General features: G+C 40.2%; 1 protein-coding gene across 7 annotated transcripts in view; it reads left to right on the forward strand.

The window, feature by feature from the left end:
- The window catches only part of ANO5 (anoctamin 5), a 100,362-nt gene that overhangs the window by 62,382 nt on the left and 18,116 nt on the right, over window positions 1-19,864 (forward strand). For all 7 annotated transcript variants that reach the window (XM_034769802.1, XM_034769805.1, XM_034769806.1 and 4 more), the window contains 10 exons: window positions 906-974; window positions 2,160-2,444; window positions 2,900-3,013; window positions 5,659-5,774; window positions 6,664-6,798; window positions 8,364-8,469; window positions 8,565-8,625; window positions 10,503-10,654; window positions 15,942-16,016; window positions 16,841-17,063. In XM_034769802.1, coding sequence (XP_034625693.1) covers window positions 906-974; window positions 2,160-2,444; window positions 2,900-3,013; window positions 5,659-5,774; window positions 6,664-6,798; window positions 8,364-8,469; window positions 8,565-8,625; window positions 10,503-10,654; window positions 15,942-16,016; window positions 16,841-17,063 — 1,336 coding nt within the window. The remainder of the gene's footprint in view (window positions 1-905; window positions 975-2,159; window positions 2,445-2,899; window positions 3,014-5,658; window positions 5,775-6,663; window positions 6,799-8,363; window positions 8,470-8,564; window positions 8,626-10,502; window positions 10,655-15,941; window positions 16,017-16,840; window positions 17,064-19,864) is intronic.

The following is a 19,864-nucleotide window of genomic DNA, read 5'->3' on the forward strand; positions in this document are numbered from 1 at the left end:
GTCTTTAGCAAGGAGATTTATTTGCTCAACTAGTTAACAAACAAACCAAAAAACAATCTTAACTCATTCCTTAGCCTCAGGCCACCCCTCCCAGGAGTCTCTAGTTCTCCTACTTCTGGCAGTTTACCAGTCTGTCAGTTGCTCCCTTCTTAGGGCAACAGCCCCCAGGGCTGCTTCCGTGAGCCCCTTACTCCAGGTACCCACCACTCCAGTTTGGCTGTCACAATCCATCTCTCCCAGTTGCTCACTAACAGTGCATTTATAGGACCAGGTGTAGCCCAGCTCTCTTAAATTGGCTGGATTGGGCTCACCTACTCTGGTCTAGGGAGCTAGTCCTAGGGTATGTCTATACTACCTGCTGGATGGCGGGCAGTGACCGATCCAGCGGGGGTTGATTTATCGTATCTAGTCTAGATGCGATAAATCGACCCCCGAGCGCTCTCCCATCGACTCCTGTACTCCACCACCGCAAGAGGCGCAAGCAGAGTTGATGGGGGAGCAGCAGTAGTCGACTCAGCGCAGTGAAGACACCGCGGTGAGTAAGTCTAAGTACGTCGACTTCAGCTACGTTATTCACGTAGCTGAAGTTGTGTAACTTAGATCAATTCCCCCCCCCTCCCTCCCCCGACAGTGTAGACCAGGCCTTAAAATCAGTAAACAGGTACCAGCTACTTTGAGAGAGATTGGTGATTAAAAGGCAACAAGTAGAATTTGGGAAAAATTACTCTTTGGCATCCAACTTTGCTTCTATTTAGGCAATGACAAAACTCGTATTGATTTTGATGGGTACAAGATCAGACCCTATACACAGGGATACAGGGAGGGTTAAAGTTTTTGACAGATGAAGTAAAAATTGCCTCAGCTTCATTTTTTTTTTTTAGTAAAGTCTCTTTATTTATCCTCAGGAAAGAAGGCGAGAATTTGAGAAGAATCTACAAAAGGCTGGTCTGGAACTAGAAACAGAAGACAAAAAGGTAAAAAAAACCCGTGTTCTCGTCCTAATGAGCAAAATAGGACCAAATAACTGAATTTTCAGATTGCTAGATAATACATTTGTTGGTCTGTTCCGACAAGATTTTATCCACCATTGTATCAGTGGTTCTAGGAGATTTCAGTACATCAAACCATGTGAGTAACTGAAGTTAAACAGGCTAATATAGGAGCAATTTTTCTTGATAATTATTCTAAGCACTGTGAGAAGAGAACTGTTGTGTTTCAGGAGGAAGTGATTGTGTTTTACTCAGTAATGAAAAGGAAATGGTCCCAAAATAACTGAATCGTGAGTTCATTTACATAGGGAGACCAGTGTAAAAAGGAACCTCTGCTTGGGCCAGATTCTTCCTCCAGCACCTCCGCACGGCATACTATTCAATAGTAACATCTATTGAAGTCAATGGGAATTACTCATATCCTGTGGGGGATTAGGATCAGGATGGGGAAAGGCTTGGGATGGTAGTTGTGTCCATTTGTTTAGTGTTACTTTTCTGCCTCATATGATTGGGACAGCAAGGGGAGTGCTTCTTTGATCAGTGTTATCCTTACTCTACTTGAGAATAGGTGGAGCAAAATAACTTCTGACAAAACCAATGGATTCCATGAGACCCAGAGATGGGGCTCCAGTAAGCCAGGGATTAAATATTACATTTTCCAGATTAAATATTACTGTTTTAGAGTCAGACCCTCACATACACTATATGCAGAGAAATTCCAGCAGTTTCAGTACACCAATCCTAAAACTGCCCTCTCTGCCTGGGAGATGGCACAGCACCATTGCATGCAGGGAGTTTTGACTGCTGTGTGGGTTTTTTATACCCTGCATAGCCTGCTCTGTAGAACCACACCATTTCCAATGCATTCAGTGTCTTCTGTGGCCTTTAAGTAGGCTGGAGAATTTGACCTTTAATGTACAAGTTTGATGCAGTTTGAAATCTCCTCATAAGCCTCTAATCAGTGCAAAGAGTACAGATACCCACTACCATCAATCATACAAGCTTTCTGGCGGAGGGAAATTTTTCCTCCTGTTTTTTCAGAATCAATGTAAGCCTTTAAGATAATAAAAGAACAAAGAGAGAAAAGTTTTGGATACCGTCTGGCTTGATTTTAATCCGGAAAAAAAAACCCACCTCAGTTTGACCTCAGGCTTAACTCTTCTTGTGCAGGAATCTGAAGATGGCAAAACTTATTTTGTGAAGATCCATGCCCCATGGGAGGTTCTGATCACATATGCTGAAGTGCTGAACATTAAAGCACCCATCAAGGAAAATGATATTCCCCCTACTGTAGAGAACCCATTGGACTGTATGCTTGGACCATTTAGATTACCGGAGAAGGTGATGCACCCTGAACCAGACTACTTCACGGCACCCTTCAGCAAAAGTAGGCAGGAGCTCTACCTCATTGACAATGAGAACACCTTCTTCTCACCATCCAGGAGAAACAGAATAGTACGTATCTCAACCCATCTGTTTACAGGTGCAGGCAGAATGTAACATAGTCCTCTGAGTGGGTGGGTGACTGGAGATATGTGTGATCACATATCAAACACTAAGCTGAGACAGCCATTTGAGTTCTGAATCTACAGAAGGTCAATTACTTTGATGCTGTATGGTACAGTATTGCTGGATGTTGTGTGATGAAATCTGATGTCTGTGTATCTTTCTAAATACAGATGGCATTTGAGAAACCAGTTCTCATCCAGGGTGGGACAGCTGGGGCATCCTTGTTCCAGCTGGAGCCTTGAGGATCCTCTAATTTCCCCTATATTGCAGTTACTGCAATGCATTGCCTTTGAAGGGGATTGGACAGTCCCATCAGCAGTGCTCCTTCATCCATCAGTGGAGTGTGGTATTAAACCATATTATAAAAGAAGAGGATTAAACTCTCTGTGTTTGCATTTTAGGTGTACTATATCCTAACACGGTGCCCCTATGGAACAGAAGAAGGGAAGAAAAAGTTTGGAATTAAAAGATTGTTAAGTAATGGCACCTACACAGCTGCTTACCCTCTCCATGATGTAAGTATTTTAGCTTTATATTCCCAAAGGTATAGCACTGTCCAGCTTTCCTCCCTCATTTGCTTTGCTTGCTGTGACATTACTGTTTCCAGTCGAAATGTATTTGGTCCCCAACCCCTTCAGCTTTTATTAGGCACTCTGATCTCCTGCCCTGTAATGCACAAGGAATATCTGCCAGCCCTATTATGCTGTTTTTGTATGCATTACAGTGCTTTTCCATATACTCAAGTGTATTGGGTTTACCTAAGTGTTTCAGTCACAGAGTTCAGTATTGTGATTCACACTGCAATGTATTTTATAAATGTTTTTATTTTACATTGTGAGATAAATTATAATAGTAACATATTACAAAGACAGATGAAAACAAGGAAATGAATAACATCTTTAGCTGAGCCCTGTGGGTCATATCTATATGTGGTATAAAATGCCATTGAAGTAGTTACACCAGGGATAAATTTGGCCCTAAAGTTTTGTGTGATCATTTCTCCACATTAGGATGCCCTCTGGTGGCATACTGTCAGTATTGTAAAGTCTGGTTGCTTTCTCTGATTTTTGCTTTAGGGCAGTGGTTCTCAACCTATTTACCATTGTGGGCTGCATATGCAGCTTTCTGTGTGTTATGCGCATTCACACAATATATATGCTACTGGTATGACCCTGGGGATGTCATATGGGCTGCAATTGTGTATGCGGGCCATGAGTTGAGAGCGACTGCTTCAAGGTATGCTTTAAACACAGAATACCTGCATATAGCCCTGCAGCCCCTATTAGTGTAAACAGGAGGGAGCTGTGCTACTAAATACCAGTGTATTACACTGGAAGTTTACCTCCTAGTAGTATTTTTAATTTATTGTTTTTGTGAGGCTCTAATTTAATTCCTTATTTGTTTTTTAATAATTGTTTGAGGATAATTATAATGCCTAGTGGCATTTTAAATCACTTGTTTATTTTTTAATTTCCTTGTTTGTTTTTGACAATCCTTTGATAAGTTTCTGTCACAAGACAAATATGAGAAAGAAAGATTCTGAAACCAGAAACTTCTATTGAAAGGAATGATGCCAGCTACTTGGGTGAATGGGAATTCTGGTGGTTTTCAGATTTTAAGCTTGGCAGGGTAGGACCTGTGCCATTTTTATGCTTGGCAAGCAGGAAATACATTGTGGGCAACATCACAAACAATAATAATAAATAACAGCAGTGGTGCCAAAATACAATTTTGATGCCTTTACACACAATACCAGTATTAGCAACCTCAAGAGTTTGAAAATTGAGTGAGGCTCCCAGAATCATGATATTGACTTAAAAATCATGAGCTATTTAAAATATAATATTTGGGGTTCTTTTTAACTTACTTTCTGATGTTTGAACCAGTAGGGTGCCCTTGGGTCATATTTCCATGCGTTTTCTGAACAAACAATGAAGCCTTTTTTAAAAAAAACAAAAACCAGAAGCAGAAATTCTCAATAAGGGAATGTCTAGAGCTAGAGGTGTGATTCCCAGCTCAAGGAGACATTGCCACTGGCTGTGACTGAGCTAGCGCACTAAAAATAGAGTATAGCTGTGGAGGTGTGAGCCCCAAGAGGGGCTAGCTGCCCCAAGTGTGTACCTAGGGTCTTGGATGGGATTGTACTCAGGGCGGCTAGCTGCTCCCACCGCTTAAACCATGTAGCTACACTCTATTTTTAGTGAACTAGCTCAATTACAACTAGTGCAGGTATGTCTCCTCGAGCTGGGAATTACACATCCAACTCAGAATGTAGACATACCTATAGTCATGTGACTCCAGGAGCTGGGGCTTTAAGAAATGCAATAAAAACATTGACAGCATTCCAGTCCTTCCATCCTATTCATTTCATAGGAAGCTGAAATGATCAGAAAACTCTTCTTATTCTTAGTATTCTGTCATACAATAGGAAAATCTGTGAAAGTACAGCCTACCATTGAAATGAATTAGTGTGGCAGTCTTATTTTAGAGGATGTTTGCATTATAGCCTCAGAAACTGCAGTGATAAACACAGTATAACAATCTCTGAAGAAACACAAAATAGCTTTACGTTGTGTTATGTGTATATCTTTGCATCTCTCAGTAGAAGGTCCTTGATTACGGAATTTATCACAAGAGCCTGATTCTGACCTACAAGGGATTTGGACTTGAGTCTGTTTCATGAGGTGGGGATTGTTTGGGGCTCATCTACATCAGGAAAATTTACACTGATGTAGCTTCATCACTGCAACCTCCTAATGTAGACAGGCTACACCAATGTAAAACATGGCTTGTACCACTGCAACTTACTCCAGTAACTTACTAGAAGAAATCAGAAGTGCAAGGCCCATTTTCCAGAAGTGCAGCATCACTACATTAAGAGTTTACACCAAATAGCTATATCAGTGCAATTTTCCTTAACGTCTAATGTATGCAGGCCTTTCATTTTGACAAGTGGTCTATGGGTACATATATTTTAAAATATTGTGTGTTGAAAGGGCTATTCTTGGGTTGAGTTATGATGTTGAGCACCAAGTAATTTTAGCTGGCCCTAAAACTCACCCAGGAGGTGTTGCTGTTAAGATTTGCATATTTTAGTGTAATGTGTTAGTCTACTGATGAGTTTCTTTGTCTCTCCTCTGATCTGTGCACATCCACACAGTGCCAATACTGGAAGAAGGCAAATGATCCAAACTGTGACAATGAGAGATACACATTGTACATGGAATGGGCCAGGTTTTTACGGTTTTACAAGGAGCAGCCTTTGGATCTCATTAGGTAAGATATGGGCTGTGAAGTGTTCATTGCACTTGGCCACATTTCATTGGTTTTCACTGCATTCATTTGTGATTTGTTCCTCCTGGGGATTTTTTATTCCTTTCTAATGTTGGAGGGAAAACGGGTGCCTAAACAGGCACATGTGCTGAGAGTACACAGTGTATGTTTTATTAGAGACGGCAAAACTCTATCACAGATCCAAAGCCATTCAAGCCAGCCAAATGTAGACGGGCCAGTTTTCCAGATCTGCTTCAGATGCAGAAAAAAAATTATGAGGAGTATCAGGTATTTTGTAAAATCAGTTGATCTCTTTCATCGCTGAAGGTAGAAATGTTTGAAGAACAGTCAATGAGATTTTGGCACATTGAATCTGAACCTGAAATATAACTCTAAGTAAGCCTAAAACCCAGCATTAACCTGCCTGAGATTCAATCAGTGTCCCCTTAGTCCATTAGTTCCTTTAGTAACACACCTTGTTGCCTGTGTTATGATAAATATCCAGTTCTTTTAAAATGATCCATTTGGAGCCATTGTGAATCGTTAAATTTTATACTCTGCTATCCCCTTTTGGTGCCTAACACAGGAAATCTGTATTTTCATTGAGAGTGGGGGAAAGAGTTCCTTAAGCAAGGTATTCCTTGAAGGAAAAGCAAGGGGTAGCTTCATCTGTTCCCTAAATAAGGTCCATGTGTTGTGCTTGTTCATTGTAGCTCTCATTTATGGGCTAGATTCAGATCTCATTTATACAGCATAAATCATTGGATTTATTATTTGGTGGGGTCAAACGTTGGCCCATTGTCTTTAGTTTTGCTTGGGTCTTGCTAGTTTTGCCTTTTGAGATTTGCAGTCTTTGTGTGTTTGCCTACCCAATTGTATTCTTTGTGTGCAGGAAATACTATGGAGAGAAGATTGGAATCTATTTTGCCTGGCTGGGTTTCTACACAGAAATGCTGTTCTTTGCAGCAGTGGTTGGCTTAATCTGTTTTCTCTATGGTTTGTTTACAATGGATGAAAATATGAGCAGGTGAGTGTAACTGCCAAAATTACATTGAAAGAGATATCTTTACCTTGTTTGTTAAAAAGCAGGATTATAGTTTTAAAATGTCTAGTTGTATACTATCAGAGGGGTAGCCGTGTTAGTCTGGGTCTGTAAAAAGCAACAAAGAGTCCTGTGGCTCCTTATAGACTAACAGATGTATTGGAGCAGAAGCTTGCATCTGACGAAGTGGGTATTCACCCACAAAAGCTTATGCTCCAATTCACCTGTTAGTCTATAAGGTGCCACAGGACTCTTTGTTGCTAGCTGTATACTGTGTTTTTAGAGCATCGCATTTTCATAACTGCTTATGTTCAGTATTTTTTGCATATGTAGTCCTAATTTGTACTAACATTTACCAAAAAAAAATTACAAGTAGGAATTATTCTGAAAATATAAATACAACTAAAGAATGTAGTTTTGCTCATTATAGAAAAGCAGCAAACATAAAATGTTTTTAAGCAGAGGGGGAAATTCTGCTCTGTTACACCCAGACAACTGCCAGTCGCTTAAATGGGGTTGCACAAATAGAGCACAACTGTCCACTGTATAGTAAAATCTAACATATAGTTGGAAGTTGAAATTTTTGTTTTAATTTGGCAAAGGGTTTTCTCTCTGCTCGTATCCGGGCAACGCTGTGGCTGGTAGGATCCTCAGGATACTGCCGTTTCTGCCCATTTAAGCTTCTCTCCCATTAAGATTGTTTATGTATCACTGTTCATTGTTGCCTTAGACCCTCCAGTTTTGATCCATCATGTAGAGAAAGCTATTTGCCTCCTTCAGAGGGCCAACAATGGTGAATAATTACCAAAAATGTTCAGGAGCAATACAGAGAACATCCCCCATCAGAGATGAACCAGGCTTCACATATAGTGGACATTCGAAGTTTGTTTTGGTCTCTGACGTGTGTAGCTAAAAAGTACATTCAGGAATGGGTACCTCTGTGACCTGTTCTGCTGAATTATATCAGTATGAAACTTGTGTAATATTCATAATATCCTATATTCTTCCTGAAAGATCCCTATGCACATTCAGACTTAAATGGTCATTAAAAAGTATACACACAGGTCACTTCACCTAGTCCTGCAATACAGCTACTTATGATTAAAAAATGGAAGCTTCTTAACATCATACAGCAACACTACACAACAATATAGCACAGGAAGTAAAAAGAAGCAGCAAGTTGAAATTACAAAAAAGTGCTATGAGATCTTTAGTGACCAGATTAGAAAGAACCTTTGTTTATATCTCATCTGAAAGACTATACATCCAGCACAGTGCCTCCCGAACAGAATGCTGAAGTACTGATTCAGTACTGACACAGAGAGATGCATGGCACCAAGTGAATCACCAACTCCATCTCCAGGAACAACTGGGTTGTTCCTGGAGGTTTCTCTGACCCTGCTACAGTTAAATCAGTGTATGTAACCTTGACACATCATTAGCAAAGCTAAAAACCCTTAAGTTTGAATGAGTGAAGCTTTGATCTTTTTCCAAAAGAAATGTCATATTGAGCTTCTGAAGAAAATGTAAAACCATCTTCTTCTCCTCAGCACAGAAATCTGTGCCCCTGCAATTGGAGGAGAGATCATCATGTGTCCTCTTTGTGATGAGAAGTGTGAGTACTGGAAGCTAAACACCACATGTGAATCCTCAAAGGTCTGTATCCAACTCTGCGATTATTTGTCATGTTCTGCTTTATTTAAAACTGTTCTGTCACTGAATTGTCCTGTCCCTGTGTGTTTCTGTTACAGTACTCCCATTTGTTTGATAACGTGGCAACACTTTTTTTTGCAATTTTCATGGGCATATGGGGTGAGTACATTTGATAACAAAGTTTAAATAAAGCAATGGAGAGATCTTGACTAAACCTTTCAGGGACATTGAGAAAGCCATTTTGTTTTGCCTTAAATCTAGAAATATTTACCCCATCAAAGAATAAAAATAATTCAAAGTTGTGGAGGAATTGCTCTTTACAGAAAACATAACCTAGTACTTTAAACAACCTACACACCTTGTGCAATGCAATTAAAAGACTGTGTTTTTGCAGAATTGTTTATCTGCAGGTCACTCCTAATGTTGCAATTGTTATTTTCTTTTAACAACCTAATTTGTAGTGAACACATTGCTAGTTTCTTCCCTACATGACAACAGGTTTTATACAGTTGTAAACAATTCAGACTGTGTTCTCTCTTTTCTCCTGATCCTTGCAATAAAGTTTCTCTTTCTAACCCTATGAAGCAAATTTCTTCTACTTCTGATTGATGGCTGCCACAAGCAGAAAGTAGTACATAGGCTCAAAGAATGCATTGTTATAGGTAGCCTTAGTACCAGGACCCGTACATTGTCCCTCTTTTGCACCAGGGAAGTCAGACGACAGGTGTATTTTGAAGATGCAGAAGGCACTGGTAGATGTATTTAACTGAGTTGTCTTCTCTGTGATGAGACTTCCTGTAAGCATGTATTTGTCATTGTTTTATTCATACCATTTAACATATCCATTTTAGATACAAAATTCTATTGACTTTAATGCTTGTTCTTTTGTTAAATTTCATATGCATCTTTGTAATTGTCTGTGAGAGCATGTTTCTTATTATTTCCTATTCTTTACCTTAATTAATGAAGAACCTTCTTTCCCGTTTGGGTGACTAAAGCGTGAAAGAATGTATCAAATGTCTTAGCCCACCAGAAATAACCATATTACAGAGTTTCCATTATCCCACAAAGGTCTGTCTATCATAGGTCTATTTATCATCTTAGCATCTAGGCACAATCTTTTGCACTGGGATCTTTCAGGAAATTTCAGAATGAATAGATTTTGTAAGCCTGGGTTCTTCAAGATCTTTCTTACTTTTAAACACTGTCCCTTGAATGGCATAAATAAGTTTGTATTTCCAGAATGCTCTACCAAAGCTTATAGAGCACCACAACATAAACTCTTTCTTGTGTGTGTTCAACCCACAAACTCTTACCAACTCAGATGCAGACATTTCAGGTTACCAGAGGTTTGCAGCATTTTAGATCAGTTTGTAGAGGGCTTTTTGAAGCTTTTTAGATGCCCTCATCATTTTTATATAAATATATACACATGCCTCTACACCCTGCTATTTCAAAAAAGAAAGTTCTTAAGTCAAGCTTTCCCTTGACTTTCTGAGAAACATCAAAAGCTCAATCTCTTCAAAATGCCATCTTATCAAAATAACCCTCAAAAGAGCATCTGATGCTTCATGGAAAACTTTGGAAAGCATTTTACTGAAAAGCAGTTCTGCTTATCTGTAGTAAAGATGTTTCCATAATAGATTCTTGTACCCAACGGCCTAGGTTGAAATATCCCAGCTTATTTGTTAGTTCTGTATACCTGCTTGTGTTTTAACTAATCACTGTAATAAAATGTGTGTGTCTTATCTAGTTTGGTCATGAGAGCTTGCTACTTTGTCATCTACTGTCTACTCACATATACACTTCAATTTACCAGTAAATATATCTAATTAATATTACAGCTCTTAGCAGTGAGCTTTCTTTTGTGGCTGATATACTGAATGAACATCAGGCAAATCACGTTGAGAGAAGAAGTAATAGAATAGCAATTGTGAGACATGGGAGAGAAGGGTTGTTTAATTTGGGTGGTATCTAGAACCTACCAGTCAGTTCACTTTTCATAACATGGTTTATTTGACACTTTTCACTTACAGTAACACTTTTCTTGGAGTTTTGGAAGCGGCGACAAGCTAGACTCAAATACGAATGGGATTTGGTTGATTTTGAAGAGGAACAGCAACAGCTCCAGCTGAGGCCAGAATATGAAGCCAAATGTACCCGCAAGAAAAAGAATCCAGTGACTCAGGTAATTAAAAAAAAAAAATGCTCAGTGTGAGAAGATGTCGGTTGAGTGGACACCAAAATGAACAAAACTTTATGCTAAAATTCCATACTAACTTTTCTGTAATGTGATGGTTCTATCTTAGGAACTAGTTAACATCTAATTGCTGAGTAAAGATCTGTGACGCTATGGTGGCAGTTAACCACTTGTATGAGGACAAATCAGACTTTCAGGTACTGTGCTACACGAAGCAATGAGGCACATTCTGCTGTCTGTTATACCAGGAACAATCTGGAGTAAATCCACTCAAGTCAGTGAAATTTTCTCTCATTTACTGTGGTGTCTGACAGCTGGTTGAAAAATGGATAAGCACTCAGACATTATGGTGATGATGGTTATAGAAGAACCAAGATCTATAGAGAGTGTCAAAAAGATGTTGCAAACACTTGGTGAAATTATTTTCCTTGTTTTTCATCAGAATGATTGTACATGAAATTTTTTCAACAAGCCCTATATCTGGGAGTAGAAAGTTTGGCATATAGCACTTTATAGGACTAAATTCAGTTAGCCCAGACCCCGTGCAACCTCAGTGAACACAATAGAAACACATCAGGTTTAAACTAGGCCAGAATCTGGCCCCATAACTTGTCACTTATTATTTTCTTGCAGCAGGTAGCTGCATGGTAAGTAGTCAAGTTTTCACTCTTTACATGAATGTAATATGACAATTAGATAGATAGATAGACATGCACACACAATGTAGCTAAGGAGAAATGACCAATCAACAGATGTTTGCTGTCTGCGTGATAAGGAATGCGGCAAAGCAATGGAAAGTACTAGGTATAGAAGGGGAAAAGTCTGCTGCACAGAGATAGCAAAAGTCATACTGGCTTTTGGGTTTCCGTGCAGTAGACATTTTTGTTTACTTAAAGGAATGCTGAATACAGAAATGATGATATAGCACAAACTGAAGTATCCCTCCTCTCTGTTTCCAGTTGAAACAAACCTATAATTTTTCTTAATGAAAGAAAACACATTTGTTGTCTTCATTGCAGAACGGAATGCAAGACAAATAACTCCACACACAAAAAAGGTGGCTGGGTGTTGTGTTTGTCCTCTGATGGCTAAACTTGCTTGTGTTAAGTGCTGGGGAAGTAAACCTTGTGGAGTCTGAAGTTTAATTTGGGATGCAGTTAGATATTATGTGCTTGTTAGTTTTTCCATTATCAAATTTTTAAGCAGGTGTTAATTTGCAGGTTTCTAGAATATATGATTGAGATTTCTTGTATTCTGGAATAGCCCCCGTCACCTTAAAATGGACTGTTTCAGTCACACTCTTTGTCCCTGGAACTATGTTTTAAGTAGTTCCTTTTCACCAGTCATGCAAATAGATACATGAAAGTAACACATTTTTCAGAGGAAATGTTTCAATTTAGCCATGGCTGTTAAAACAACATGCTGTTATATGAACAACATGGCCCTTCCCTTCAAGCCTCCTTACTTTTTAGGAGAAATATACATTGATTTTTTTTCTCACTGAGAGTTTTTCTACTTATGCTAGGGCACCATTGTCATTTTTATGCCTCAGTGTGATATGCACTCCAACAGTGAGATAGATATCTCTGAAGATCACACAGCATGACTGCTTGAGCACGAGGCCATAGGTGTAGCTCTGTGGAGGTTTTGTTTTTAGATTGATCAAAAGAACATTTCAGGCAAGTAACTGTTTTTGACTACTGGATCAAACTAATTGGAAAGGAACATCTGCCTGTTTAATAATATATGTTGACCTGTGTCCCTGTCTATGCTTAGGGCTAAATACTTTCCCTTCTTGTATAGCTCCATAGTACCCACAAAGCAGCAGAACCACTGTGATTCTACTATGTAAGGAGGAAAGGCTATGGGAAAGTCACATAACTCTTGTGTCTTGCAGAGCAGTGTGCTGCAGCCTGACTGTCCATGGCAAAGCATAGTGGGTTTTGGACCAGGAAGTAAGGGCATGACTAGTGGACAGTGATTGTGTACATCTACTGGCCTAAAATCCCAGTGTTGGGTCATGGAGGGTGAAGCAAACATAGATGCTTATACAGTTACATATAAGCTATAGTTGCAGCATATCTGGAGCAGATTTGCTGGTGCCGCTAGACTCAGAAAGGATTCCATCACCCCCAAAAGCATGGTAGACCCCTGTGCAAAATTGTTTATTTTGTCTTTGTACAAGAAATCCGGAGTTGGCTATCAATGTATTTTCTTGTCTCAAACATGAAAATCGAGCATGGAGTTGTAAGACAGAATAAGAAATCAATGCATAGCTGGTTTTTTTACTTTGAGCATGTATTGACATTTGCCTTTAAAACCTCAATTACCTTCTGATCCTTTTCTTTATGACAAAGAGCATTTGTTATCTTTGCAGATTTTCAGAGGCTTTTGTAGCAATTCCTGTCAGTGCTCAGCCATAGAAAATTATACAGGTTAGCCACACTGTAGCTTCATTTCCTTTCATTATCTAATGTGTGATACTGAAAGTGTGAAGGGACATTGGTTTCAAACAGATTAATTTTGTAAATTGAAAAGGTAATATAGATACAGTTCACTGAATTTAGAGAGCACTGAGGCTAGCTTTGCTTCAATTGTAAAACCAATTTCTCATCACTACTTGCAAAGATTCAAGGTCTTTGCCCCTCACTGGATACACTGATACAGAAATTACCCATTGCGAGAAAATAATCTTCACCTTGTTTGCTATTTCTGCTGAGTTAGCATCACAGTAGTCGATGGTGAAAATACTGAACTAGTTCTTAACAGGTCAAATTCTTCTTTCACTGGCTTCAGTATATGTGCAAATGAAGAAGAATTTGACCCAGAAATTTTAAGGCTTGGTCTCTGTACAGCATCAGTTCTTAAGTAGTAAACTAATTATGTGTCAGATAGCCTAAAATAGTTCTGAGACAGTCATTCCTAAAATGAAATTGTGAATCCCTTATCAGAAATACTTGCTTGGACTGCATATTATGAGCCTAAATAAATCCTCAAATATTTGTATACATATCACATTAACTTCAGTTGTTTTTAAGGAGAAAGACTTTTATTGTATACTATCACTGAATATAACTTATGCCAATCAAGAGTGCTCAGAATTATTCATTGATAAAAGTCTAAGTACATTTTAGACAGTCATATCTCTCACCCATAAAAGTACAGCACTATACACTTCAAATTCAAATTGTGTCTTGTGGACAAATTGGTCTTCAGCTGGCTAAAGAATGTTGTCATTTGTCTCAGTTATGAACAGCCCTCACATAAAATGATTAATACTATGTGATTGATGCAAAAGAAAATGCTTTTCCCAGTTACACTGAGATACATTCACTGAATCCAGTAAAATTACTCTGCATTACACCAGGGTAACTGAGAGCAGTATTCTGTCCAGTATTGGTGGTTTTGTGTAACAGAAATAAGGTAGTTTCAAGAAAATGCCTGAGGTTCAATATCACCTTATTTCAAAACTTTGACTCAGTAGTGATATGGTATTAGTAGTAGCAGTACTAATATTTGTATTGTGGTAGTGCCTAGAGACCCCACTCAGGGATCAGAGCCCCATTGTGAAAGGCATTGTACACAGACATAATGAGAAAACAGCGCTTGTCCTAAAGCAGGGGTCGGCAGACTATGGCCCGGGGGCCACATCCGGCCCTTCAGACATTTTAATCCTGCCCTCGAGCTCCCACCGGGGACCGGGATCCAGGGCTTGCCCTGCTCCACGTCTGCCATGGCTCCACATGGCTCCCGGAAGCAGCGGCATGTCCCCCCTCCGGTTCCTACGCATAGAGGAAGCCAGGGAGCTCCTCACGTTGCCTCCGCCCCAAACGCTGTCCCCGCAGCTCCCATTGGCCCAGAATCACGGCCAATGGGAACTGCAGGGGCTGCACCTGTGGACAGGGCAGCACACAGAGCCACCTGGCCACGCTCTGGGTAGGTACCAGAGGGGGGACATGCCACTGCTTCCGGGGGCTGCTTGAGATAAGAGCCCTCTGGAGCCTGCACACCCGACCCCCTCCCACCCTCCAACCCCCAGCCCTGATCCCCCTCCTGCCCTCCGAACCCCTTGGTCGCAGCCTGGAGCACTCTCCTGCACCACAGAGCCCGCACCCCCAGCTGGAGCCCCCACACCGCAATCCCCAATTTTGTGAGCATTCATGGCCCGCCATACGATTTCCATATCCAGATGTGGCCCTTGGGCCAAAACGTTTGCCCACTTCTGTCCTAGAGAGTTCCACACTATGAAGACTATATGACTAGATGACCCTTCTTCTAACCATATGATTTCTGTACCAGCGGGATAGCTTTGTAGTGTAGATGCAGCCTATACCACAGAATGTTTCTTTCTGTAAGTGTAGGAACTCCACTTCCCTGAATGAAATTATCTATGTCTGCGGAAGCTGTCTTCCATTGACAGACCTGTGTCTACACTGGGGATTTTGTTGGCATAGTGATGTCAGTCAGGGCTGTGTTTTTTTCACACCCTTGATCAATGTAGCTGCGTTTTTTTCACCCTTGACCTGTGTAACTTTTTCAGTGTAGACGAGGCCTAAGTAACAAAATTATCAGATTATATGTGCTGTACTAATTTCTCTGCCCTTGGTATTAGCCCTTGTTAATCCATCTGATCTGATATTTTAGGAGTTAGAAATGGTTGCTAAAAAGAGGACTTTACATGAAAATGGGAAACTGTTCTTGTGCTATATGGGAATAATCTTTTGGGTAAGATATAGCTGCATGATAGTTTGGCAACTAATAAACTTAACCATTTCTTCAACTGAAAAAAAGGATTTGAAGAAGTGGAGTAAAATGCTTTGTGGCTGTGTGGAACAACTTAGTACATCTAAGTAAACATTTATTGTAAGAAACCTTGATGTGAAAAACACTGAAAACAGTAATGAAATTTTGAAGCCAGAGCTGTATTACAACTGACCTGGAACTATAGCAGTAATTCTCTCTTGTTCTCGAAATCAAATACTGTTAATTGGAGAAAGCAAACACAATCGTCCTTCAGGCACTGTGACTGATTTTGTTTAACCTATTCTTCCTGGTTATTGGCTTTATTATTGATACTGTTTATTGGCCTCTTCACTTCTGATTTCTTTGCTACCACATACAAACCATGCAACATACATTCTTCAGAATGAAAGGGGTTAAAATGATTTTCATAGGATGTTTGCTTTCACACAGCTGTTCCAGGCATTGTGTGCTGCTTGGGGTCCAAATATGTATGTGGATTGTGAACTGTGCTGTGCTTGCTTGACTGTTGCAGGAGATGGAGCCTTATTTGCCTCTAACTAGCCAGGCTGTACGGTTCTGCATCTCAGGAACTACAGTGTTGTTCTGGGTGAGCATCTTTTTGAATCATCACTTTAACATGTATTACAATCGCTGATCTTCACTATCACGTTAACTTGTATTACAGTGTTTGTTTTAGATCTCCCAATTAATACTATCCTGCATGTTTCTTGCTGTCATGCAAAGTACACTTTAATTTATATGGAGAAGATAAAGATCTTGAAGATCTATCAGTAACTAAAGATTTGGTGAGTTTTGCTAGGTTAGGGCCAAATTTCACCTGGGCTCACACCTTAGTGTAACCCAATTATCATTGAAAAAATCTAATTCAGAAAACAGCATGGATTATCATGTTTAAAAATAAAAGGGGAAATTTTTTTTGCTAAGATCAAATGTAGTGTCAGTTTGATAGATTATATAAACAGATAGTGAGTTTGCAGGGAGATGGACTACCCAGTACTATTATAATTATTATAAATTATTTGTACTACCGTGCACATTGGAGCCCTAGTCATGGAGCAGAACCTTATTGTGCTAGATGCTGTACAGACACAGAACAAATAATTTAACAGGTGTTTTCCAATTCTACGTCTATAGTCCAATGTCTTCCCACACATGTATTTTGAATAGAATTATTAAACTGTCAAACTTCTATGCTGATAAAATACTTTTGATGGATTTTGTAACTAATATAACAGGGTATTTCATCTGTGTACTTTGCATTTCAGTGCTCCTGAACTCATAGCCAAAAGAACGAAAGAAAAGAAGAAAAAAAAAAGCTAAAGCATGACCCTATGAATTTCCATTCTTAAAGTGCATGCGTGCAACTGTGTTGTAATGTAAATTTACTCTACATCTCTGTCCTTTCCTTAGATCTCTCTGATCATAGCGAGTATGATAGCTGTGATAGTGTACCGTCTTGCAGTCTATGCTGCCTTTGCCAGCATCATGGAGAATACACAAACTCTGCAACCCATCAGTGGATTACTGACCCCACAGCTGGCAACTTCTGTCACTGCATCATGCCTGAACTTTGTCATCATCATGATACTGAATTTCTTATATGAGAAAATAGCTGTCTGGATCACTGATATGGGTAAGCAACTTACAAGAGGACAGAATTGCCAGGGAGACATTCTGCTCTATAATGGAGTCACTAAAAGTAGAATCTATCTAGAGGGGTCTGATACTGCTTTCCTTGCTCATGCACAATTCCCATTGTGCCCAAGCCCTATAGGTTTGTGGTGAGTCTTTGTCTTGTCACTATGGCTATGCTGGACAAAGTTTAACAATTTCACTTAGTCTCCTTGTACAGTAACTCCTCATTTAACGTTGTCCTATTTAACATTGTTTCAATGTTACGTCCCTGCTCAATTAGGGAACATGCTCGTTTAAAGTTGTGCAGTGCTTCCTTATAATGTCATTTGGCTGCCTGCTTGTAAGATTCTGTGGAAGAGCAGTGACTTTATAAGGGAGCATTGCACAAGTTCCGCTTCTCCACCTCCTCCCCCTCCCTCCCAGCGCTTCCCCCACCGCCAAACAGCTGTTTAGCGGTGCTTAGGACTTTCTGGGAGGGAGGGGCAGTAGCAGGAAAGTGCTGTGTCTCCACTTCTCCCCCTCCATCCCAGAAAGTGCTAGACTTTGGGCGGGGGGGGGGGGAGGGATGTGGCGTGCTCCGGAGAGGAGGTGGAGTGGGGGTGGGAAGAGGCGGCCTGGAGCATTCCTGGCAAAATCCGAGCCTGTTCTCCAGGGAAGCTGCCGCTGCTGCTGCAAAGGTGCTTCCTAGCGTCCTTGCCTGCAGCGGTCTGTGCCTATGTGGGGTAAGCCAGGGGTACTGTACAGTATACAGTATAATGCCTTTTGTCTGCCCCAAACAAATTTCCTTGGAACCTAACCCCCTGCATTTACATTAAATCTTATGGACAATTGAATTCGTTTAACATTGTTTCACTTAAAGTTGCATTTTTCAGGAACATAACTACAATGTTAAGTGAGGAGTTACTGTATCTGAATAGCTATTGTCATAAATGGCTTTGTCTTGTTATGTGTGTATCTTTTTGTATAATGTCTGCACATGCTGGAATTATCCTGACACCAAGGTAATCGTGTTCTGAAATCTAAATAAAATTATAATTGTGTGTAATATTAAACTCTTCAAAGCAAGATCAAGCCATCTTGGTTTAGCAGAATTTACTTTAGAAGTCCTGAATATGAATTAACTGTAATTCTAAAAATGGAGCACTCTTTTCTACATCAAGTAGGACAATTATACCAGTGAAATAATCATGCTCCTTAACTTAATTTCATTGGGTACAATTGTCTCACCCAAATTTGTACACCTGGATCTCCCTTATGGAAAAGGAGCAGGGTGGGGAAAGCTTCCACTGTACTGGAGCCTGCAGATGCAGCATTCATACAGGGAAGGGAGTAGAGACTAAGGGCAGGAGCAGGTGGATTTAGGACTGTGTCATCTTTTTCCTCATGTCTGTGACCAGGTGGGGGTCCCTGATAGTGCATCTCCAATAGAGCTAAGCTGCCCAGGAACTGGAGGGTGTTGCTGGAGGCCCATTGCTGACATGGGAGTGTGTATGGTTATTTGCATAATGAGATCCTTGTAGAAATTTACTCCCCCAGGACCCTTTTTGTGTGTTTTTCCTGGGAGGGAGCGATCCGGCTTCTTCTTATTTTTCAGCCCCTCGAAGTTGCTTTGCATTACACAGAGAATGAGTATGTTGCCAAATGTTCAGTTTTAACAAACAAACTAACTAAAAAGGTACTGTCCACTAACATGTTAGTTTGTGAAACTAATGCTAGGTCTACACTATGGGGAGGAGGTTGACCTATGATACGCAACTTCAAGTTGCGTATTTTAGGTCGACTTACCTGGCTGTGAGGATGGTGGCAAATCGACCGCTGCCGCTCCTCCGTCAACTCCGCTTCCGCCTCTCGCTACGGTGGGAGTTCCGGTGTCGACGGCAGAGCAATCCCCGATAGATCGATCGGCGGGTAGCGAAGACGTGCCCTAATACTCAAGTATTCAGATAGTTTTAATCCTGGCATCATACTTCTAGATTTAAGGATAGGAAGGGGTCTGTCTTGGAGCATGTCAGTAATACTGTGGGCTGGACTGTGCACTGTGAGAGTTCAGCTCACTTTGCAGCTGCTTGTCTTTGTATACTCGGAGCTTACCTACTCCCTATTCGTAATGAAATCACAGTGGGAGTTCTGCCATGGGCTTCAGTGTGAGCAGAATTGGGACAAGAAAACCACATCTAGAACTGTAGTTCTGTATTGCTTACTTCTCTGGGCTAAATTTGATTGTCTGGCTCTTAACTTTTATTCCCCTCTCTGTCCAAGAATGGGATAATAGGTGCAAATAAACTATTAAGATAATCATTTGCATAGAAGAGAAATTGATTCCTATTTAATTTGTTTTTTCATCTTCAAATTGAATCCTGCTAAATCCCACTAATATGTGCATGAAAGCTCAAACAATCATTTTTTTTATGTCTGCACATTAATGTGAAGGACTAATTCCTTGTCTGTGAAATACCATTGACCTCTGTAAATTAGCTCACACTGTTTTGTGATGATCAGCTAAAATCAGAAAAGATCATCGACTTTTTCACTTTTGTGTGACTACTGCCCTCTAATGTTGAGAAGAGAATCTGCACTTTTCTGGGACTTTTGAAGCTTTAGTGGAAGAAAGGAGTATGAAACATTGACTATATCTGTCAAGAATGTGATTTACCACCTTCATTCCTGAATTATATGTAACAATTAGGCCAAATTTTGCTCTGAGATGCACAGATTTAATTACCAGTGGTGTCAATGTTTGAGGGCAGAATTTGAACCCAGATGCAAAGTGTGTCACTTCAGTAGTTCTAAGACCAGAGT

Source organism: Trachemys scripta, chromosome 4 (genome assembly GCF_013100865.1).
Source record: "Trachemys scripta elegans isolate TJP31775 chromosome 4, CAS_Tse_1.0, whole genome shotgun sequence".
Classification (NCBI taxonomy): Eukaryota; Metazoa; Chordata; order Testudines; family Emydidae; genus Trachemys; species Trachemys scripta.